This window comes from Pan paniscus, chromosome 8, assembly GCF_029289425.2.
Source record: "Pan paniscus chromosome 8, NHGRI_mPanPan1-v2.0_pri, whole genome shotgun sequence".
Taxonomy (NCBI): domain Eukaryota; kingdom Metazoa; phylum Chordata; class Mammalia; order Primates; family Hominidae; genus Pan; species Pan paniscus.
Genome location: NC_073257.2, coordinates 39,403,248 through 39,428,131, shown reverse-complemented (window position 1 = coordinate 39,428,131; position 24,884 = coordinate 39,403,248). Strand labels below are relative to the sequence as shown.

The 24,884-nt window shown below is 38.6% G+C and overlaps 1 protein-coding gene and 2 non-coding genes across 20 annotated transcripts in view; 2 read left to right on the top strand and 1 right to left on the bottom strand.

Annotated features, from left to right (window-relative positions):
* The window catches only part of ABI1 (abl interactor 1), a 111,953-nt gene that overhangs the window by 67,643 nt on the left and 19,426 nt on the right, over nucleotides 1–24,884 (top strand). For 11 of the 18 annotated variants that reach the window (XM_003821412.5, XM_003821414.4, XM_003821410.5 and 8 more), the window contains exons 3-6: nucleotides 13,881–14,057; nucleotides 20,024–20,038; nucleotides 20,768–20,868; nucleotides 22,121–22,261. In XM_003821412.5, the coding sequence (XP_003821460.1) occupies nucleotides 13,881–14,057; nucleotides 20,024–20,038; nucleotides 20,768–20,868; nucleotides 22,121–22,261 (434 nt within the window). The remainder of the gene's footprint in view (nucleotides 1–13,880; nucleotides 14,058–20,023; nucleotides 20,039–20,767; nucleotides 20,869–22,120; nucleotides 22,262–24,884) is intronic. The other 7 variants (XM_008974883.4, XM_008974878.4, XM_003821411.5 and 4 more) reach the window with 1 other exon arrangement.
* Nucleotides 461–567, top strand: LOC112441133 (U6 spliceosomal RNA). The gene has a single exon (XR_003029094.1). It is a non-coding gene; the product is annotated as a U6 spliceosomal RNA (small nuclear RNA).
* On the bottom strand, nucleotides 1,952–2,092 carry LOC112441074 (small nucleolar RNA SNORA57). The gene has a single exon (XR_003029052.1). It is a non-coding gene; the product is annotated as a small nucleolar RNA SNORA57 (small nucleolar RNA).

The following is a 24,884-nucleotide window of genomic DNA, read 5'->3' as shown; positions in this document are numbered from 1 at the left end:
CTTGTATTATATTCGCTCTGTTTTTTTTTTTTTTTTTTGAGACGGAGTCTTACTCTTACCTGGGCTGTAGTGCAGTGGTGTGATTGTGGCTCACTGCAGCCTTGACCTCTTGGGCTCAGGTGATCCTCCCACCTCAGACTCCTGAGTAGCTGGGACTGCAAGTGTGTGCCACCATGCCCAGCAAATTTTTTTGCATTTTTTGTAGAGATGGGGTTTCACCATGTTGCCTAGGCTAGTCTCGAACTCCTGGACTCAAATGATCCATCCTCCTTGGCCTCCCAAAGGGCTGGGATTATAGGTGTGAGTCACTGAGCACAGCCAGTATTAGCTCTGTATTATGCCTCTTGCATTACCCAAATTCAGAGGCCTTGTTTGCTTTTATTGGACTAACTAGAACTATGTCATTTTTACCAGCCCATTGCAGTACAATTTCATTTTATGTGATAAAAATACAACATAAGTGGTCACTTCTGCAGCACGTACACTAAAATTGGAACAATACAGAGAGGATTAGCATGGCCCCTGTGCAAGGATGACATGCAAATTCATGAAGTGTTCCACATTTTTCTGACAAAGGTCTAATATCCAGCTTCTATAAGGAACTTAAAAGAAAAAAAAACAACCCCATTAAAAAGTGGGCAAAGGACTTGAACAGAGAACAGACACTTCTCAGAAGATATACATGCGCGGCCAACAATCATTTGAAAAAAAATTCAACATCACTGACCATTAAAGAAATGCAAATAAAAACCACAATGAGCTACCATCTCATACCAGTCAGAATGGCTATTATTAAAAATTCAGAAAAATAACAGATGCTGGCGAGGTTGTGGAGAAAAAGGAATGCTTTTACACTGCTGGTGGGAATGTAAATTAGTTCAACCATTGTGGAAGACAGTGTGGTGAATCCTCAAAGACCTAGAGACGGAAATACCGTTTGACCCAGCAATCCCATTACTGGGTGTATACCCAAAGGAATATAAATTATTCTGTTATAAAGACACATGCACATGTATGTTCACTGTAGCACTATTCACAATAGCAAAGACGGAATCAATCTAAATGTCCCATCAGTGATAGACTGGATAAAGAAAATGTGTGGTACGTATACACCATGGAATACTATGCAGCCATCAAAAAAAGAATGAGATCATGTCTTTTGCAGGGACATGGGTGGAGCTGGAGGCCATTATCCTTAGCAAAGTAATGCAGGAACGGAAAACCAAATACTGCATGTTCTCACTTATATGTAGGAGCTAAATGATGAGAACATATGGACACATAGAAGGGAACAGTGCACACTGGGGCCTACTGGAGGGTGAAAGGTGGGAAGAGGGAGAGGACCAGGAAAAACCTAATGGATACTAGGCTTAATACCTGGGGGATGAAATAATCTGTACAACAAACACCCATGACACATGTTTACTTATGCAACAAACTAACACATCTTACATATGTACCCCTGAACTTAAAAGTTAAATAAAAACATAAAATATTAATAAAATACAGAAAATCCCTTTTAAAATGTGAAGATTTCCTTCACATTAAAAATTTTGTGAACCACTGCGTAATTTCAAAACTGAAAAGGGGATTAAACAAGTTCTTTTATTGTCATTTGATGTTTAGCCAGGAAACGGAAACACCATCATTTGTTATACGTCTTGAATTTTGTGAGCTTTGAATTATATAAAACATATGTAATTCAAATGTGTGTATGTATTCATGCTTTAAAAGGTGATTCCCCCTGTACATGTTCATTTTTTTGGTTACTTCCAAATTTGTTCCATGTATATTCTATTTTGATTTTGTCTCTTCTCCTTCAGGTGCTGATGCATCAAGCATGGTCTTCATTTATTGACAACTTGTCTTTGGGTTTTTATCTTTTCTCTAGTTAGTACTTTTGATACCCCTACCTCTAAGATCCACTTTCTTTTTTCTTTTTCCTTTTCCCTGGTGTCCTGGTGCTTGAGGATAGAACTGGCAGACGGGAAGCTGCATGGCTCCAAAGACGTGCCAAGGGGGCCAGAGCTCTTCCCTTTGCCTCTGTACATAACAGGGAGTGGGACTACAAGTTCCTGCCAAGAAAATGAGGATCCACTTTTTTTTTTTTCTCAAATGAATTTTAGCATTTGTTTACGTTGGAATCAGTTGAGTTTTCAAACTGCTGGTATCTTTTTTTTTTTTTTTTGAGACGGAGTCTCGCTCTGTTGCCCAGGCTGGAGTGCAGTGGCGTGATCTTGGCTCACTGCAAGCTCTGCCTCCCAGGTTCATGCCATTCTCCTGCCTTAGCCTCCCGAGTAGCTGGGACTACAGGCGTCCGCCAACCACGCCCAGCTAATTTTTTGTATTTTTAGTAGAGACGGGGTTTCACTGTGTTAGCCAGGATAGTCTCGATCTCCTGACCTCGTGATCCGCCCACCTCGGCCTCCCAAAGTGCTGGGATTACAGGCGTGAGCCACTGCACCCGGCCTCAAACTGCTGGTATCTTAATGTTTATTAGACTGGCTTTGAGGAGTTCTTAAAAATTGTATTGCCAGTGGCAAAACTGGAGATTTGAACCTAAATCACATTCATCATATTTCAAATACATAATGTGATACATTCATGTTTTCATATTAATATTTTAGAAATGCTTTATCTTAATTGCAGAATTGTAGATTGGGTAGTTTGATAAATAAGATTCAGATTTATTATTTTTTAGTACTTTTTGTATCAAGCAATGTTAGAGTTTCTAATATGCTATTCCCATTTTATATAAGCTGTGTTAGTCCGTTTTCACATTGCTGATAAAGACATACCTGAAACTGGGAAGAAAAAGAGGTTCAGTTGGGCTTATAGTTCCACATGGCTGGGGAGGCCTAAGAATCATGCCGGGAGGCAAAATGCCCTTCTTACACGACGGCAGCAAGAGAAAATGAGAAAGATGCAAAAGTGGAAACCCCTGATTAAACCATCAGATCTCGTGAGACTTATTCACTACCACGAGAACAGTATGAGGGAAACCGACCCCGTGATTAAAATTATCTCCCACTGTGTCCCTCCCACAACACGTGAGAATTATGGGAGTACAATTCAAGATGAGATTTGGGTGGGGACACAGAGCCAAACCTTATCATAAGCAAAATGAAATTTTAGTTAATTAAAACTTGCATAAAATGTTATATCCAATAAGCAAAAGAGTTAGTATTCAAACATAATTTTCTAATTTCAAGATTGCATGCTTTTTTTTTTTTTTTTTAAACCAGTGGGTCTAAGGATTGCTATAGGGTACTCTCCTGGGCCATCTAGTTCTTCTCAACTGGGGTTACTCTGATTTTGACTCTCATATACTAAGACTAAAAGCTTATTGTTTTTTAATGTCAGACTGCTGCTTTTGCTATGTAAAGTTGAAGAAAAATGTATGAAAGTAAGGAAATTCAAGTATGAGAAAGAATTAGTCTCGCTGAAAAAGCTAACTCTCGCTTGGTGAACATATGCATGCTGTTGTTATACAAATGTTCCAAACCTGTTCCCTTCTTCCTACCCGCTTTATTTGCTCACCCTGCCATATGGAGGGTTGTGCTTTGCTGGACGTGTTGTGTTTTGGACTTTTATGATTCAGAATTGAGAGAATGGAGAGGGAGTAGACCAGAGTAGAATTTTTCAAGTAATTTGAAATCGTGTCCTGAATAATTCTGCAGTGTGTGAGTGAAGTAGGAAGGGTGAAAAAAGGATGATTTTAAGGAGGAGAGTTGTGGATTCCATGATGTTTGGGAAAAATAGGGAAAGAACAAGACATTTTGAATTAATTTTTCCCTTGAGGACTGGGGACCATGTGGGATGCTCTTTTAATAGGGTTTAAACAGGTGAGATGTACACATTTTTCATTTTGTTTTCTCAAGTTTACTTCTTTTGTAAAGATCTCCATGGTTATACCATAGAGAGCAGACTGGAAAAAGGCCAGACTGGGTACAAGTGGACCAATTAGAAGACTGTTGCAATAGCCAAGGTGAGAGATGATAGTAGATTGAGTAGGATTAAAGTGTTAGAAACAGATTTCTGGTATTTAAAGGTAGATGTGACAGGATTTAGTAAAATTAAACATGAAGTAAATGCTAGATGTCTGACTTACATAAACCAATAGAGAATTGAAGTAGGAGCATTGAAATAGGATTGAGGAGCCTGTGTGTTTGATTTTGAACACGTTCACTTTAAGGTACCATTGAAATATCTGAGAGAATGTCAGTTTTATACACGAACCTATAGCTTAGAGGAGGGTTCTTGAATAGATAAAGAAAAGTTTGTGTGTATATATGGTAATTTAAGCCTGAATGTGGATGAGTTTGCCGAGGGGTCATAAAGAGGAAAATGAACCGGGAGACACTGTCTGTAACGTGACCTTAGAAAGGAGACAGAGAATGAGTGTTCGGGAGAGTTAGAAACAAACCTAGGTAAATACTGGTCCATCTTTTCCAACTCCCATTGAAATCTCAATATTTTCCCTTCTATGGAGTTAGGGATTCCTCAACTTAATTCTGTGCTGAGCAGAACTGAGCTAAAATTTGTACTAGTGCTGGACCTATTAGAAAAGGAAGGAGTTTAAAAGATGTGTAGAGAGGCGGGGCATGGTGGCTCATGCCTGTAATCCCAGCACTTTAGGAGGCCGAGGCGGGCAAATCACTTGAAGTCAGTCAGGAGTTTGAGACCAGCCTGGCCAACATGGTGAAGCCCCGTCTCTACAAAACATACAAAAATAAGCCGGGTGTGGGGGCACATGCCTGTAGTCCCAGCTACTCGGGAGTCATGAGACATGAGAATCGCTTGAACCCGGGAGGCAGAGGGCGCAGTGAGCCGAGATCGCACCACTGAACTCCAGCCTAGGCGACAGAGCAAGACCCTGTCAAAAAAAAAAAAAAGTGTAGAGGGGCATTCTACAAAAATGAGGCTCTTTACGTTTTGTAACATCAATGAATCAATGATTGTATCAGATAATCCTCAGAATTACTTGGGGATGGGGGTGGTCAGAATATGTGAATTGTTTCACTATAAAAACAATTTTTTCAAGAATTGTGAAGAGTCAGATTTTGCCCTCCATGCAAGCTAAAATCTTTCCTAGATGCTGGTAGAAGACAGAAGACTTCTGGACCAGAGACATAGGACTTTATTACTGATGAGAATAACTGGAGGCAGAGTGTTAGCATTTGTGCCAGTTTGCCAAGCCCACTGCTCCACAGAGGAAGGTGAAAGGGGCCAAGTGATGGCATGTGGTGATGCCTCTCCTGTAATGCACTGCACTCTGTTACAGGAGAGGGACCACCAGTTTAGGGAACCCAAACTTTGATAATAGGTAGTAAGCCTTGTAAGCCTACCTGAACTTCACCCTGGAGGGAGATGACTTTTTTTTTTTTTTTTTTCCAGACAGAGTCTGTCTCTGTCGCCCAGGCTAGAGTGCAGTGGCATGATCTTGGTTCACTGCAACCTCCATCTCCTGGGTTCAAGCGATTCTCATGCCTCAGCACCCCCGCAAGTAACTGAGACTACAGGCATGTGCCACCGTGCCCAGCTAATTTTTGTATTTCTAGTAAAGACGGATTTTCACCATGTTGGCCAGGCTGGTCTCTAACTCCTGACCTCAGGTGATCTGCCCTACTCGGCCTCCCAAAGTGCTGGGATTACAGGCATGAGCCACCACACCCAGCTGGAGATGATATCTTTATTGTACTAGACAGCAAACAAACCTGCCTTTTACTCCTGAGGGAGACACTGTTTCTTGATCCCTCAAGACCATTCCTTATATAATACAAACATATGTAGCAAGTTGGTATGGAACAAAATGAGTCAGTCCCTCTACTCACAACAGGTACAGAAACATGAAAGACTCAAGTATAATTGCCTTCCAACAGTATTCACCCTTCATTTCTATACCTTCTTGGCTTCTGGTAAGATTTCTTTCCCATGATTATGCAACTTCATTTGTCACTCTGATTAATCTTACCGACAGAGGCTGAGACCAGATCCATTCAGTTTTTCTTATAACACATTTCATTACAGTTACTATCAACAGGATAGCAGGATGAGGCCAGACTGCAATATTGACTTCAATTATGCTCCCCAGGGTCCAAGACCCAGCCAACAGAACAAATGCAATAAACCTTTAGGGTCTACCTAAGAGAGCCAGGTGGCTTTCTCTTTGTTTCTGTGCTGACTTTACTCTTGGCCCAAGGCATTAATCTAGTTACTGCAGAATATAGAGCACAGATTTGGCCTTGGTCTACAAAGAGGAAGCGTAGGGCTATTCTTCTATCTGTAACAATCCTGGATAGTGATTTTAGACCGTTCTGAATGCCTCTAGGCCCAAGGTGATGTCATTGATTGCTTCAGCTAAAGTCGGGAACAAATTTCAAATAAAGTTTTCTAATTGGATGACTCCCATTATAGTGATTTTTCCCTTGGTGTGCAAGTCATCACATTTTCTGAAGGGAGGCAATGCCCGACTTCCAAACAAGAAATACTCCCAAGGACTGTGTGTGCCTATAAAGAATGTGTTGTTTATATTGTCCTACTTCTCCCCGCTCCCCCCATTCCCCCCCACCTCCCCAGTTATGTGGGACCTACTTTTAAGTCAGACGGCACAGGCTGACAGTTTCTCCAATGTGGCCTCCCTGATGGCTGGTAAGCCTTAGGGTTCCAAGTACAGTATGAATACTTCTCTAGTACTGGTTTGTGGAGAGATGGCCTGAAGGCAGTCAGTCCAATCTGTCCTGTTTATTATCTGTGCCACCAACTCAATGGCATTCATCTGTCCCTTGAAATGACTGTCCCTTGAAAAGATGCCTAAAGTTATGGACAGGTGTTTCATGTGGGAGATTTGGGAGCTTGGACCATCCTCTGCTGCTTCTGAGAGACTGTGCAGTTAAGGAGAATGATGATTGAGTAGTGATCAAAGTTGTGTGGTGGGGTAGGGGCAGACCCAGTAGTCAGTTAAATTTGAGGTTTTGCACATTTGCAGAGAAATGTCCTTTGTGAGGGATGATTCTAAAAGACGGATCACTAATGTCCCTCCTTTTTCCTTACTTTCCAGCATCTAAGGTGTTTTCCCCACAGGTGCCAGACAGGGTTGTTGTACCCCTTTGACTGCCACAAAATCAGTGTGTCCCATTCCACTAGCTAGCTTTCCCTTTTTTCCAGTCATCTCTGACTCAAACCCAGACCTTTTGTCTGGAAGGGCCAGGTGCAAGAGCGACAAAGGGCCTTTTTATTAAACTTACAGAGACCCTTTTATGTCTCCTACTTTTGTCCACATGAGCCACTCTAGGGGAAGCAGTGTACTTAACTAAGTGGTCATTATTATTTAAGACCAAAGAAATCCAGCAAGAAAATCCAGATCGTCAATTCCAGGTGGCTGAACCTGAATTAAGTTTATACCAAAGACCTCCTTTTGGCTGCGTTGCCACCCAGAGAGTAGACCAATCAAGCCAGCCTGGGATTTCCATTAGAGGAAAGAAAGAAGCATCATGCTTAGGAATGGTCAGGGTGGAATCCCAAGTGGCCAGGAGATGTTCTCTTCCTGGAGACAGCCACATTCAGTGACCAAACTGCTGTACTCCTGTGTAGACCAGGAGGAGGTGACAGAGGTATACTCAGAAATCTTTTGAGTTGATTAAAATTTTTTTAAAAATTGTGGCAAAATACATATATGATCACCATCTTAACCATTTTAAGTGTGCAGTTCAGTGGTGTTAAGTATAGTTACAATGTTGAGCAACCAATAATCTCTAGGACTCTTTTTATCTTGTAGAAATTAAACCCTATACCCATTAAACAAGTGTCCTTTGAGCTTTCCTCCCCCAGGCAACCACTATCTCCATTTTCTGTCTTTATGAATTTGACTGCTCTAGTACCTCATATAAATGGAATCATACAATATTTGTCTTTTTGTGACTGGCGTATTTCACTCAATAATGTCCTCAAGGTTCATCCATATTGTAGCATGTGTCAGAAGTTCCTTCATTGTTAAGTCTAAATACTATTCTATTGTATGTATATATCACATTTTGTGCATCCATTGATCTGTTGATGGATTGTTGAGTTACTTTTCATCTTTTGTGAACAAAGCTGCTAGGTGACCCTGCTTTCAATTCTTTTGAGTATATACCTATAATTGGAATTGCTGGTTATGTGCTAATTCTGTTTTTAATTTTGTGAGGAATCACTATACTATGTTTCAGAGTGACTGCAAGTGCACAAGGGCTCCAGTTTCTCCGCATCCTGATTTTTTTGATAGTAACCATCATTATGGATGTGAGGTTGTGTCACATTGTGGTTTTGATTTGCATTGCCCTAATGATAAGTGGTATTGAGTGTCTTTTCATGTGCTTATTGGCCATTTGCCTGTCTTTTTTTTTTTTTTTTTTTTTTGAGACAGAGTCTCACTCTGTCGCCAGGCTGGAGTACAGTGGCATAATCTCAGCTCACTGCAGCCTCTGACTCCCTGGTTCAAGCAATTCTCCTGCCTCAGCCTCCTGAGTAGCTGGGACTACAGGCACACACCACCAAGCCCAGCTAATGTTTGTATTTTTGGTAGAGACGGGGTTTCACCATGTTGGCCAGGATGGTCTCCATCTCCTGACCTTGTGATCTGCCCGCCTCGGCCTCCCAAAGTGTTGGGATTACAGGCGTGAGCCACTGTGCCCAGCCTCTATTTGCCTGTCTTCTTTGGAGAAATGTCTAGTCAAGTCTTTTGCCCATTTTTGAGTCGGGTTTTTGTTGTTGTTGTTGTTGAGGTTTTTTGAGCTGATTTTTGATAAGGCTGTTGCAGCACTAAGCGATATAAGATGCTGTGGATGGTAGACTGTCACCTACCTTGACTAACAGCTCATTGTTGAGTGACTTTTGTGATAAAAAGTGTACTTATTGTCAGATTGCATATGATGTGGAAAGTAAAAATAGGACACAGATTAGTGTCAAGGACCACGGTACTGTGGCTGGAGTCAGCTGATTGAACTGGAATAGCAGTACCAGACCCTGGAAAAGTGTCATCAGCAGTGAGACCCCACTGATAGCCTGAAGAAGGTTGTCTGATGCAACCAATCTGCCAGTAGCATGTGATGTGGTTCCTCTCACCATGAGACAAATGAGTCCTTTTCCAGGACTCATAAGTCTAGGATGAGGTGGCAGCCTCTGCATCAGGAACATAGAGTCTTTTACTTTGTATCCACTCTATGATGATAGATATGTTGCTGTGTCTGGTATGATGATGGATCCAGTAGCAGTGGTAGCAGTCTTAACTGTCCAGCTTGATCAGTGGCTTGATTATAATTGGTCTCATCAGACAATGGACCCTTACTGTAAACATCTATATTAGTGACCCAGATGGTTTGATCAGCAACTACAATTGATCTCCATGGTTTTTGGACAGTCTTAAATATGTCATTCTGTAGTTTTCCAAGTGGCTGACTAAATAGCTAGGCAGTTGGTAATAGCCTGATAGTCAGTAAAAATATAACAAGGTTTTCAAGGGGAATATTGGCCAGATCTGTGAGAATGTCCTTGAGTTTTGCCCGTGGAACAAAGCAACCACACCCATTTTCAGTTCTGTATCATGGGCACTGGAGTTTACAGCCCACTAGGCACCACAGGGTCTCAGCTTAGTTGAATCATCAGTGAAACAGGCCCAGGCATTTAGGGAACCTCTGTGAATCAAGGGCCTCACTGAGCTAGCAGATTTGGTTTAGGTGGCAGAATGTAAGATCAGACTTTCTCAAAGGGAGAAGCTGCTACTTTTTCATGTAAAGCTGAGATGCCCTAGGGGCCAGACTGGCTGCATTCTTGAATATTACCAGTTCCATGTGATGACAGAGGCTTGTTGGGCCTTTCCCACCTTATTAGTCATTGCATTTGAGTTGACTCATTCCCAAATGGGAATCTTTTCAAAAGAGGCATACCTAGTAGCTACGTCAGGGAGGCATTGAATCCAAACCCAAGAGTCACCTGAAGAGGTTGTTCCTCTTGCCAGAGGGTCTAGTCAGGAAAGTCATCTGTGCACAGACTTGTACCCAAACAGGTCATAAGGATTGTGGGGCCCCAAACCTACTAATGCCTTTCTACATGGGCTATTCGCAGTGAGCATAATCTCCCTGGAGCTTATGAGCCCTCACAGTTCAGGCACGTAAAATATCAATACCACTATACACTCAGCAGTGGAAGCCACAAACAGTAGTACATTGAATGGTCCAAAGAGCCCCACCCAAAAGGTCACAGTAGCTTCCCTTCCCTACTTTGAACCCTACCCAGACCTCAGCAGTTGGAAGCTGGTAACTTATTCTTCCACAGGATGGGTATGAAGGTGCCTTGGGCTCCTGTATCCAACAGAGCCATAAAATGTTGAGTCTGTGCTCTCCCCAAAGTTATGTAGCCTACCCAGGTGTGTGTGGTCTTTAGTCTCCTTTGGGAACTTGGAGAACTTGGCCCCACTCCTAATCATCTTTCTTCATAAAGCAGCTGAGGTTGAGGGATGAGGGAGGCTGGGAGGGAGTAGCTTTGCACCAGTGAACAAGAGACATTTACTTTCAGTTTTGAGTGGTGCTATAGCTGTGTGCTGATCAGTCCAATAAACCTGCAGTAATTTTGGTCCTACCAAAACCCTGTATTCTGTGCAAGATCGTTATTGCTTGAGCCCAGGAGTTCGAGACCAGCCTGGGCAACATCGTGAGACCTCGTCTCTACTAAATATTATATTTAAAAAATTAGCCTGGCATGGTGGGATACACCTGTTATCCCAGCTGCTCAGGAGGCTGAGGTCAGAGGATTGCTTGAGTGCAAGAATTTGAAGATTGCAGTGAGCCGTGATTGTTCCACTGCACTCCAGCCTGGGTGACAGAGCGAGACCTTGTCTTACACACACACAAAAGGTCATCATTATGGATGGTATCCATTTCTGTTTGGGAACACCTTGATCGAACAACTATAGCTTTGTTGCTTTCTGATGGGGGAAATGGGTTTTGTACCCTTTGGCTGACGGGCTTGATCTGCACAATGGCATCATTTTTTAGAAGTCTACCTTAATGTAGGCTCTTTACTGCTCCATTGTTAAGATAATGTCAAGATTATATCTCTTAAATTCTTGCTTGATTTCAATACTAGGGCTACTGGAGTTTTCTAAGGCTGCAGGACTGACAGCAAGAATTATCTAGATTCTTTGAGCTAGTTTCTGATTCTTCAGTGAATTACCTTGATCCGCATTTTAAACCCAATCTAGTACAGTAGGAGTCTGTAGACTGGTTGGTGTCCAAGGGAGTTTGTCTCAGGGAAATTTCCCTGAGAGTTTCAAAGGTTTCTTGTAGTGGATGGTTATACCACCAGAAAATGCTGAGGCCCTTTCCAGTTACCTTGAAAGGATTTAATGTTGACAAGGTAGACTGCGGTAGGAGCTGAGCACCTAAGATAGCCAGCAAAATGCCATTCTTCTTTAACAACCATTACATGCCTGAGCAATGTAACTACATGCCCCTCCTCTTCCAAGCAAACTAGCCAAAGTTCTAAAGATTTGTTTGGCTCTGCCTACAATGGTTGCACCTTTTCTTACTTTCAAACTCAGTGTAGATGTATGTCTCTGTAACTGTCGTCCAAAGGAAACAGAACCTTATGTGCCCCTGTCTCCCTCTTCTAGACAAATCTTAGTCTGGAAGATTTCATGAAGCAGACCTGCTGAGGCTGACCCTCAGCTTGATAAGGAAGTCCTCCTATCTGCAGGAGTGTTGACAATAACCAGGGCATCATTCAGGCTGTTGTCTTTGAATCTGCCTACTTCCTGGTACTTATCCTGAAACTTCCTCTTCATTTCAGCCTCATTCACAGGCACTAAAGTGGAGGATCATTCATTGCCTGGTTGACCATACAATTTGGACAACATGTTGGTTAATGATTCTCGTGGACTTTTCTCAATTTCTACTAACTGGTCTTTCCTTCCATTTCTAGAAAGTTTTGTCCCCATCAGCATTCTTTTTCATTGGCAAAACTATAGAAAATTATGACGGTCCTGAGATTTATCCTTGTTAACTAATGAGTTAGCCTACCACAATTTCATGGGTTCTGTTGGAAGACATGAGACTCCTGGGTCAGAGACAAAGGACATCATTACTCATGGCAATAGTAGTAGCCAGAGTGTCGGCATTTGTGCTAGAAAACAGCCCCGGTTTCCATAGGGTACTGCAAAGAGCCAGGTGATGCCTGCATACACAGTTGTGTACATTAGAGAAAAAGTATTCTCAACTTAGGGGACCACATCTTTTATAATGGGCAGAAAACCTTTCTCCTGGAGGTCTACATTAACTTTATTATATTGGACAGTAAGCAAATCTGCCTTTGCTTTCTAAGTAGATGCTATATTTTCTAAGGCTGTTTACTCTATAAACATCCAGAACAAAGGGAGTTAGTGCATCTTCTCACAAGATGTACAGAAATGATAGATACTCATGGAGAGGTGTCTTTATCTATCTTGGTTTGGAATTGGGATAGCATTTTTGATTAGAAGTTCTTTCTCGATTAAAAAGTTCTGATGAAATAAGATAGAATCATAATAGATTTGATTCAAGCGTAACATTGAGCTGTTCTTTTCCATGGGACTACCTTTTTTTTTTTTTTTCTTTTTCCTACTTCAGTTCATATCCTGGCCTCGTCTTACCTAGACTGCCACAATTGCCCCTTAATTGGTTTCACTCTCTGTAGTCTTGTTCTTTCTATCTTCAATACCTCTGCTAGTGGGATCTTCTTAATGCAGAGGTGATCATGTCACTCAATTTAAATTTGTCATCAGTTCCTTATTAAGCCAGATTTTAAGTTGTTGAGCAGTTGTATAATTATTTCTCATGTGCTGGTTACTATCCAGTTTTAAGTTGGCAACTAAATTAAAAATATATTTTTAAAAAGTCTTGTAGACCAGTCCTAGGTAGGCTCTACCAAACAGGTGTCTAGGCTGCTTGCTGACAGTTTATATCTGCTCTTACCATTTTTCTCTCTTAAACCTTTGTCTGCAGGATGTTATTCTCTCTGCCTTTAATATTTTTCATATCTACCTCTTGACTCCTGTTTATCCTTTGTACAGAGTAGGTACAGAGTAGGTACCTACTCTGTAAAGCCATTAAATGAACCCTTTTCAACCTAGTTAGTTGTCTTGTTCTCAGCACCTTTATAGTAATTTTGAATGAACTGTGCATATGTCATTATAGCACTTGCCTCATTGTGTTGTAATTACTTTTTTGGGGGGTGTGTGGGGAGGTTCTGCATCACACTGAATAAATAAAGTGTCAGCTACTCATACCAGGACAACTTTCCCTTTCTACACATACCAAATCTCTCTCTTTTTTTTGAGACAGGGTCTCCCTCTGTTGCCCAGGCTGGAGTGCAGTGGCATAATTACAGCTCACTGCAGCCTCGACCTCCCCGGTTGAAGCAATCCTCTCACTTCATGTCCCCAGTAGCTGGGACCACAGGCACATGCCACCATGCCTGGCTGTTTTGTACTTTTTGTAGAGACAGGGTTTTGCCATGTTGCCCAGGCTGATATTGAACTCCTGAACTCAAGCAATCCACCTGTCTTGGCCTAAAGTGCTGATATTACAGGCATGAGCCACCATGCCCGGCCCACATACCAAATTGTTAGGAAAGAAAACTGCTTTCCAGAGAATTGTTTTAGAATCAAATCCATTACATTAGTTGGTGCTTTAAACCACCACTAAATATTCTCTGCTTTTAGCCTAGTATAATTTAATAGTATTCACTGGAAAATAGACATATGGTGTACAGCCCTGTGGTCTGTCCTAAATATGGTCCAATGTATATGGATAGCAAACATATTATTATGTCAAATAATATTTTCTTGTTTTGTTCAAATTAAAATATAGACTGTGGATATTCATAAGGAGAAAGTGGCTCGAAGAGAGATTGGTATTTTGACAACAAATAAGAATACATCAAGAACTCACAAAATAATAGCACCTGCGAATATGGAGCGCCCTGTAAGGTATATTCGGAAACCTATCGATTACACAGTTCTGGATGATGTGGGCCATGGTGTCAAGGTAAGCATTTTATATTACATTAACAAGCTAATTTGCATATCCAGTAAATATTTTGGATAGGAAATATTGTGATAAAGATGATTTTAATTAATAGATTCTCTTTAGCAGCTAGCATTATAATTTTCATACAATATTTAATATGAATTTTACTAAGGTTGGGGTGCAATTTTATCAGTTGAATAGGCTGTATTAAAAAGATATTAAAATTAGAAATGGTTATTAAGCCATAAATCCTAGACAAATATTACCCATTTGTGTTGTGAATTCTATGTCTTTCTTTCACTACTGAACATTTAAAAATAAAAATCTACATGCTTTTCAAAATTACTTTAGAAAATAATTTATAAATACTTTTATCGTTTCATTTCTAAATATGTATATATATTTGTATACCTGTGTGTGTATCTATAATGCCAGCAACTTATTAAAAAATGAAAATTGTATGTAATTTTGTCTTAATGCCCCCCAATCTCCCCCACAAAAAAACCCCCAACAGATTTTCAGGAGAGATATGATGTGTTGCCTGTGTTCATTTCTAAGCATGGAAAATTAGCTGATCTTGAAGGATACCTGTAGTGTGTCAGCTTTTTGGTATTTATGGGTCATTTTGCAAGCATTTGGAATGACCTAAATTCTTTCGCTGTCTCTGCTCAGGATAAACTATTCCTTTGAAATTTGGTAGTTCCTTTCCAAGAGGACTATTTGATTTGGATTCTGGTCTTCAGAATATTTTATAAGTTTTTAAGGGGTCAGCTAGAATCTTGAAGCTTGTCCTAGCTGATTGATCTGACTGGTGCTGTTGCTAGATCTGTTACATTCTGGATTTTCTGGGGTTCCCGGTCGAGAGAGGAGTATAGCTGACAGCATTGACCTTTATTCTGCCCCACTCTGAGACTATTGGAATCTCCTCTTCACTTTTTATGTCTGGAAATTGTATGTAAAATTGGAACACATTGCAAATGCAGAGGTGACTGCTTGTTTATTTCTTGTGTTTTTATCCAGGGATGTGGCTAGGATTGTATAAGAGCTGAAATTCAGTTTTAATTCAAGGTGCTTTAAACTAGACTGATCTCTGGGGTTGGAGTTTTGAGAATCTGGGGAAAATGTCTTTTGTGTTACTATCCACCTTGGGATTTAAAGAAAAAGGATATATTCATGCATGCATGTATGTATACATACATACCTGTATATGTGCACACACACATACATGCACACACACACACTCGCACTCACTTCTCCCCATTTTGCCTCACCTTGATTATTCTTCCTACCAAAGCAATACATATTTATTAAAAATTTTTTCTGTCATTGTCTTAGTAGTGAATATCCTCCATTACCTTATCCCTCAACGAGTAATTGTGTTTAACATTTCAAAACATAGTACTTAGCTGAGTATAAGATGAATCCAAATTTTACAAGGAAGTTTTGGGTGAGAAAATTTAACTATTTCATCGTATATGTGTAAGTGGGAGGTGTAAACAGCATAATATATGCTGAAAGTATATGAATGTGAATTTTGGAAATCTGCTTTCTAGCCATAATATGGATACATTAGACACAGGGTTGGGGGGTTTGGTTGTTTTTTTAGATTTTTTTATTGTGGTGAGATACACATAACATAAAATGACTAACTCTTTTTAGGTGTATAGTTCTGTGGCATTAAGTACATTCACATTGTTGTGCAGGCTATTTTAAAATATATTTTTGGCAAGGGATGAAGGTGCATGGTCTGTGAGAAGAATATATTTAAGAAGCTGATTATTTGGCATATTTGTCTATAGTTTGTTTCTGTGACTGAAAAATACACACATACATACAATTACTTTTCCCCAGTAGTCTTAATGCTGCTTTATTTTCTTAGTTTTGTGTTCTCTTTAAAGGATCATTGTTGGCTTAAATATTTCCAGAGCATTGTAGAGATGTGTAAAGGTAGAAATTTTGGTAGTAGTTAATGAACACATGCCAGGCCAAAATTATTAGAAGGAAAAGTTTATTTTAAAATTAGTGTTTTGAGTATAGTGAGACATTGCTTACAGCTTTTGAATTATTTTTGTATCTTTTGCCCACTTTTCTATTTAGAAGTTTCTTTTCTTACTGACTTGTAAGAATCCTTTGTTTTCTGTTTGAAGAGAGTAGCCCCTCATATATTGGCAAATATTTACTCATATTGCTGTTTGGCTTTTGACTTTGATGTTTTCTGGTATTTAAGAAATAAACATACAGAATTTTTAAAATTATATCTAAATATATTAATATTTTTCTTATCGCTGCTAGGCTTCATGCTTACGATTGCCATACTCCAAGATTAATATTCCATTGCATTTTCTTATTTTGTGATGTAAATTTTAGTGTTTTGGTATTTGTATTTAAATATACCTGGGTTTTATTTAAATAGTATTTACTGTGTTAATGCATTTTATGCTATGAAATAAACGGTACATGTTAGTTTAATAGGAATTTAAAAATATGCAAAATATCCCAAAGTAAATCTGGTTTGATTTTTGGGAATAATAATAAGATATGTATAAGAGAATCCCAGCATAGACAAACTACCAGAACCTATTCATAAAGGAGAATGAAAAGAAGATGATCTTTGTAAGTGAGCACAAGGTTTGAGAGGAAGCTAGAATAGAGAAGGCTTGAATACTTAGCAAAGAAATTTACATTTATTTTGATGAACACTAGTAATAATTAACAGCCTGGATCATAATTTACAAAGGACTTTTCATATGTAGTTGGCCCTTTGTATCTCTAAGTTTGCATCTGTGGATTTAGCCAACCTTGGATAAAAAAATTCCAGAAAGAAAAAGTAAAAAATACAAGGACAATACAAGAGTAAAAAATAATACAAATAAATACAATATAACTACTATTTACACACCATTTACCTTGTATTAGGTATTATAAGTAATTGAGAGATGATGTAAAGTATACTGGAGGGTAGTGTTAGTTATATGCGTATACTACACCAGTTTATATGAGGGATTTGAGCATCCTTGGATTTTGGTATCCATGGGGGTCCTGGAACCAAGCCTCCTTGATACCAAGGGATGACTGGATTACTGTGTGTTTGTGTGCTTGTTTTTAAGCTTCAAAAGATTATGTGATTTAGGAGTTGTTAGATTTTATTATTGGTCTTAAAAGATAAGCTTAGATATGTTACTTTTTTTGGAGTTTGAGTTTACAGTGATTCATGAATCGGGCAGCTTCAGACCACAGGAGACATGAAGCAGGTAGAAGTTCAAGAAAGCAAGACAAGCAAAATATTTGATTGGTTAGAAGTTAATTGTGGTTTCTGATTAGTAAAGTTCCTAGTTAGAGGTTAGTTGGAGGTTTCTGATTAAGTTTCTTTTAATTGTGTTTTGGTTTGCCTAAGTAGGAACCCAGAATGCTGGAGCCGTCTCAGCCTAATGGCTTTCTGATTAATTTTTTTTAAACAGTGTAGAAACTAAAGCTTTATAATATTCACATAGGAAGATTTTTTTAAAATTTTTATTTTATAAAGCAGAGGAGTGAGTTAAGAATCATTTCAAAGAAAGAATTGGCCTTGGCTGGGTGCAGTGGCTCATGCCTGTAATCTTGGCACTTTGGTAGGCTCAGGTGGGAGGATCACTTGAGGCCAGGAGTTCGAGACCAGCCTGGCCAACATGGTGAAACCCCGTCTCCTAAAAATACAAAATTTAGCCAAGCATGGTGGCACACAGTTTTAATCCCAGCTACTTGGGAGGCTGAGGCAGGAGACTCGCTTGAACCCGGGAGGCAGAGGTTGCAGTGAGCCAAGATTGCGCCACTGCACTCCATCCTGGGCAACAGAGCCAGCAAAAAAAAAAAAAAAAAAAAAAAAAAGAATTAGCGTTAGACATTTAGTGCCTATGACATACAAAACTATGATGTACTTAGAAGATAGGGAGGAATCAAAGGGAATTTCAAACAGATTCCAGGCAAATGGTAAAATTACTCATCCATAAAGGTAAATGTTAAGGAAACAAAGTGAGATTTTTAAAAAAAGAGACAGAGTCTCACTGAAGTGCAATAGCTCAATCACAGCTCACAACTTTCTAGGCTCAAGTGATCCTCCCTCCTCAGCCATCCAAGTAGCTGGGACTACAGGTGTGCGCCACTATGCCTGGCTAATTTTTTTTTTTTTTTTCAAGAGAAGGGGTTTCGCCTTGTTGCCCAGGCTGGTCTCAAACTCTTGGGCTCAAGCAGTCCACCTGCCTTGGCCTCCCAAAGTGTTGGGAGTTACAGGTGTGAGCCACCGTGCCTAGCCTGAAATGAGATCTTAAGGAAATAAAAAAGTTTCATTTTGGATATGTTTTGGGGATATTTAAATAAAAAATTTTATAGATTTCTAACAAAAATATTAGTATTTTGAGGTGTAAGATGTAGAGGTTATTTCCTACTAACACTTGCCAACATTGACACATCTGCATGTCTAATAACACTTAATAGAGGAGGCTGAACTTCATAAGAGGTTAAAGCTTATACCATTGCATAGTAGCACAGAGTTCAAGTAGAATTTTCATTCCCAATCTAATTCTTCTTTTATTCTTTCCATTTGGGACCAGCTTATACTTGAATGCTAATTTTTTTGTTTCTTATCCACTTGAAATGACAAATGAAGGAAGATATGTGGACATATTTAGAATATTTTCTTGGTTATTTTAGGATAGTATTTAGTATTATGTATATACATTATAAGATATACATTGCTATGTAAGTATATACTATACATGTATAGTATATATCATAATACAGATACTGAAGTATACATTAGTATATTTTGTCTTCAAGGATCCTAATAATGTTACTCAAAATTTATTCTCTAGATGTGAAATGTCATGGTTAGGTAGGGTACCAGATGTTGTTTCCAGATAGAAGTAAGCAGTATCATTTTAAACAAATATTGAAGTGTACCAAATTTCTGGCACAGTTTCTATAAATGAGAATGTATCCAAGAGACACCAAATCTCTCCTTTGAATGATTTCCTTTGATACTGCCTTGTGGCCACCTGAAAAATGGTAGTTACTTGTTGAGAATGTCAGATGTTATTTTAAAAAAAAAAGCTTGAAGCCCCCAAATCTGTAAAAAATTAGAGTCTAAAACCTGAAGATATTTTTTTTTAGTGGCATTGTACAAGTAGTGATGCTTTAGGACTACACATTGTTTCATGTTGTGTAGGCTAGTCAGCTTTAATAGAAGTAGCCTTTAGGATCAAAACAACTTTTCTTCAACTTTGAATTTTGACTTAACTGGCTCAGATGAAAACTTAGAACTAAAGCTACTTAGAACTTCCTATTAGTGTTGGCCTGCACAGGATTGGGGTTCAGAAGCTAGGAATGAGAGAGTTTTCCAGACCCTGTTTGTTTATTTCTTAGTTAGAATCTGGCTAAGTTATCACTGTGCATGATGAATTTGTTTTTAAACATCGAGATACTAGGTCCTTTTTTCATTTTTGGAAGCAATCTGTGGTTTTGAATTTTAATGTTTGCAGTTTATCACTTTTTAAACTATACTACCATTGAAGTAATGAATACTCATACTTGGACATTCATTATCCAGTAAAGTGTTAGGTCTCATGCACCAATATGTTAAAATAGCTTCACATCTAATGTGTTATGGTGTTTGTATTTAAATGAGCGTATTTTTTAAATCATCTGTTACTCGGTTGGATTAGTTCCATAGGACAAAATACTGACTTAAAAAATCATTGAGCCTGCGTGAGATTGGAATAATTAAGTGGTGGTTTCCTTATGAATATAATTCTTTTGAAAAATACATGAAACACATGAGTATTTCCCCAGTACATATGGATCTCTTTTTCTTTACAAAGTAGTTGAAACATGGCTGGAAAAAAGCTTATTAACATGAATTGAATAACTGTAAATGTAAACCTGTCCTATCGGATATAACTTACCTAGCATTAATGTCTACTTTTTCCCCCCCTTTTTTTGCCAACGTAAAGTGGCTAAAAGCCAAGGTAAGAGCCATTACTTATCCTTTGATCCACAGTATTTCCTCTGTATTGATAGAGGCTGCAGAGCCACTAAAATTTGAAAACTCTTCTTACGTCTGTCTGCTTTTCCCTGTAGGATTTATGTAGATTATTTAATACTCAAGTTCAGTTCAAATAAGCAGCATTTAGCTTGGCTGTGTTAATATATCAATGATATATTGACATCTATGTTTATATAGGAACATTAATTTTGCTAACATTTATTGCTTTGCTCATTTTTCAATAGTTGCCTTGCTTTCATTGACTTACAATTAGGAGGTTTCCCAGACATCATATGTGACTTTGTTACTGAATTGTTAGGATGAAGATGATTTTTCAGATGGGTATCTGAGCAAATTGACAAGTAAGATCTATAGTTTATGTTCATGCACACATTTCAAAAATTTTAGGAAACCCAGTGTTTGAATGCAGATAAGTTTGATCTCAGTGAACATGTTTAACAATAAAATAAGATATTAAATCCAGTCATCTCACCTGTATTTGGCTACAATGTGATATAAATGGCATAAAATAATAGGAAGACCAAGTGCAAGTGGTTCCTTGACTTTTTAAACTGTAGTACCAAAGTCTTTATTCAAACTGTCTGGGAATCCTTAATTCACATTCTGATATTTAAAAAAAATAATACATGGTGTTAAAACACCAGGAGAACAATTTGATATAAAAATAAAAGCATTTCTTTCTACATTTTAGCATGGAAATAACCAGCCTGCAAGAACTGGCACACTGTCGAGAACAAATCCTCCCACTCAGAAACCGCCAAGTCCTCCCATGTCAGGCCGGGGAACACTGGGGTAAGAATTCAACTACATTTTGCAAAAGAATTCACATGCTAAAGGAAAAGATGTTTCTGTGACTTAAGTAAGTGTATGGGATCCATGCCACACTACCCTCTCTATGTGACGCTACCTTTTACAAATTCATTTTAATTCCTATTTTCCTGAACAGAATCCCAAATGCATCTGCCAGCTTTGTAATATTCTCTATAATCTGTACCAGGAAAGTTTTTATGTATGTATAAATGGCATGATTTATTTTTTTGTCATCTAATTTTTAAAAAATATGAATCTGACTTGTTTGTTTTAAATGGAATGATTAGAGTATTCCAAATGGTGCCTTTGCATGTGTTTACAGTATCTATATTGTAGAACTTTGACTAGTGGTCTACTTTTGTGTAGTATGGCTTAGTCCACAGCTCTTCTGTTTCCCCTATTGGTGTCTGAGACTTAGGGACTCTTTACTTTAGGAAAGTATGCACTTTACTTGTAACTATGCTTCTGCTGGTAATCTTAGGCCTCTTCACACTAGAGTAGCTCCATGGGAAGGCCAGTTGGGCAAGTAGAAAAGATAACAGTGGCTTCTTCCTTCCTAGTTCTCAGTGTACTAAATATAGCGAATACTTGTCAAAGCATTATATTTCTTTAAGGTTGTTTTTCTTAATACTGGAAATATTATATCGGATTTCTTATTTTTTGGCAGAGGGGTTGTTCAACAATCAGTCTTCTTTTAGGAAGGTCTTAGTTTTCATTTTTATTCATTAAACCCTCTGCCCCTGAAAAAAAAAATGAAGTTATTAAACAGAATAGTCGAAATCATTTATTGAGAAAGTAATGATTAGAATGTACATCTCCATTTATTGCCATATTGAGATGGGAATAAATTGCAGCTTCCTATGTAAATAAATTTAGCTTCCTGTTTAAAGAACAGTGGCTTATGGGTGACTGTACTGAGAAAAATGTACATTTTAAAGTTTGCTATTATTGAGCATTTAAAAAATTATAACCATAATTTTTAGAAATAAGGTTAGGACTTTAAATTACCCTTTCCTATGTTTTTCCTAGGAAAAGGTAACAAATTTTAGTTTTCATGTTAAAGTAACAAAATTCATATATCCCAGTGAAGAATATTTTTTAAAATTACAAACTTTGCCATATATATTTTTAAATCCTGGTATACATGGTCACAAAGGGAGACTCACATATTTTTGGGAAAAATGCAATTTTATCTTTTTTATTCATTATTCCTTTCTCCACTATGCTTCTTTAGACGGAATACTCCTTATAAAACCCTGGAACCTGTTAAACCCCCAACAGTTCCTAATGACTATATGACCAGTCCTGCTAGGCTTGGAAGTCAGCATAGTCCAGGCAGGACAGCATCTTTAAATCAGAGACCAAGGACACACAGGTAAGCCTTTAGGTTGAGTATCTCAACATCTCTAAAGTGGGTGTAACTGACTGGCGACAAACTCCTATGGAGGTGCTGAGTAAAGGGTGAGGTGCCACTCTAATGCTAATATAAAATGTAAAAGTTGGGGGAATAATATTATATATGTTCCTGTAAGTTTGTGTTATAACTTCTGTTTTGTTTTGTTTTTTTAACTTTTTAAAACATCTATTTGTACTATTAATGGATTGTTTGTATTTTCTCCTTTTGATAGAGGTACAGACTCTATCAGACTCTACGGGTTAAGACTAAAGAATTTTTTTCTTTTTTTTTTTGTGACGGAGTTTTGCTCTTGTTGCCCAGGCTGGAGTGTAGTGGTGCGATCTCGGCTCACTGCAACCTCTGCCTCCCAGGTTCAAGCGATTCTCCTGCCTCAGCCTCCCAAGTAGCTGGGATTACAGGCCTGAGCCACCACGCCTGGCTAATTTTGAGTTGAGACGGGGTTTCTGCATGTTGGTCAGGCTGGTTTCCAACTCCCGACCTCAGGTGATCCTCCTGCCTCAGCCTCCCAAAGTGCTGGGATTACAGGTGTGAGCCACTGTGCCTGGCCCTAAGAATGTTTTAAAATGCTCTTTTAAAAAAATTCAAGGCAAACCACTCAAATACTTTTGGAGAAAAGATTAAATATCATAGGAATTATACAACGTGATTTAAACTTTCAGAGATTGAAGGAAAGAAGATTAAGCTTAAATCTGAGGGAGATTTTTTTAAGAGAATCAGTATACTAGAACATGTTATTATAATAATAATATTATTATTATCTTTTTGGAGATGGAGTCTAGCTCTGTCACCCAGGCTGGAGTGCAGTGACGCGATCTCGGCTCACTGCCACTTCTACCACCTAGGCTTAAGCAATTCTCCTGCCTCAGCCTCCAGAGTAGCTGGGATTACAGGTGCATGCCACCACGCCTGGCTAATTTTTGTATTTTAGTAGAGATGAGGTTTCACCATGTTGCCCAGGCTGGTCTCTAACTCCTGACCTCAGGTGATCCACCCACCTCGGCCTCCCAAAGTGTTGGGATTACAGGCGTGATCCACCGCTCCCGGCCTTGTATTTATTATTTTTAAATGTCCTAAAAGTCAATTACCCGGTGGGTTTTTAAAAATTTAGTTACAGAGCATAACAAGCATTCAGAAAAGTATCCACTTCAGTAAGTATACAGCTTGATGAATGGACATACACTCATATAACCATCACCCAGATCAGAAAATGGAACATTACCAGCAACCCAGAAGCCCCTCATGCTCCTTCCTGGTTATCACCTCGACCTTCTTCCCCCAAAATATAGCCACTTCAATTTTTGAGTGCTTTATAAAACCAGATAAATTTATTATATAACCAAATTTGTTTTATTCTTCAGTTTTCTCTCTCACTTAATAACGTGGGCAGGGAACCTCTCTTTTGCCTTCACTCTTAGGTTGGTAAATGAGAGATAACTTATCAAAATGATTTATGGGAATTCCACTAAATAGGGTATATCAAGATGCGAGATGCTAGGTAAGCGGTATTTATTACTATTGGTGCTGTTAGTAAACAAATTGTTAAGTTGATATCTGCAGTTACTGTATCAGGTCAAGTTCTTTGAGGAACAAAATTGTTCTCTTTGTTGTTATTGAACTCTTGGATCAAAGTATAGTTTTTCTCTATAGTGGAAGCATAGTTTAATCATATTCAACAAGCAGTTATTAAGTGTTGTTTCATTAGATATTAGGCATTTGTCAATAAGGCATAGTTCTTTTTTCAAGAGCTCATTCTGTTAGAACAGGGATCAGCAAACTTTTTCTATAAAGGGCCAGATTGTCAATATTTTAGGATTCGTGGGCCATATATATGGTTTCTGATGCAATTACTCAGATCTGTCATTGTAGCACAAAAGCAGCCATTGACAATACGTAAATGAATGTGGCTGTGTTCCAGTAAAACTTTATTTATAGCACTGACATTCTAATTTCATATAATTTTAATGTGTTACAAAATATTATTCCTCTTGATTTTTTTAACTATTAAAAAATATAAAAAACATTCTTAACTCACAGGTAGTAAAAATCAGGCAATGGACCAGTTTTAGCCCACAGGCCATAATTTGCCAACCCCTTGTTGGAAAAAAGACAGTAATTGAAGAGGAGCATAATAAGAGCATAAATACTCATATGTCTATGATGCAGTGGTGGCACAAAGCTAAGTATTGATCACCTGGCTTGAGGGAGTTAGGGAGGTCTTCACATCTAAGCTATGTCTGTTTTATAAATGACTTTTTTCTTTTTCTTCCATTAACATATGATAATCTAATTATAGAATGATCATATTGCAGAAGAAAATAAAAATCTTATCCAGGCATTGCAAATCTTTGCCCTTTGAATTTCTGGGCTTATTGAGCAAATTATGTAGATTTTAAAACATAATATGGAGCCTAAGGCTGCATGTGCACAAATATATGTTTTTACACATGTACACACATTACTATAAACAACTGGATGGCACAAGATCTTATACCTTACTAGAAACAACTAGAGGGAGCCAGGTCCTAGAGCTAACAGGACAGTACATCCACAGGAAGTAGAATAGCGAGGAGTTGGTTAGAGT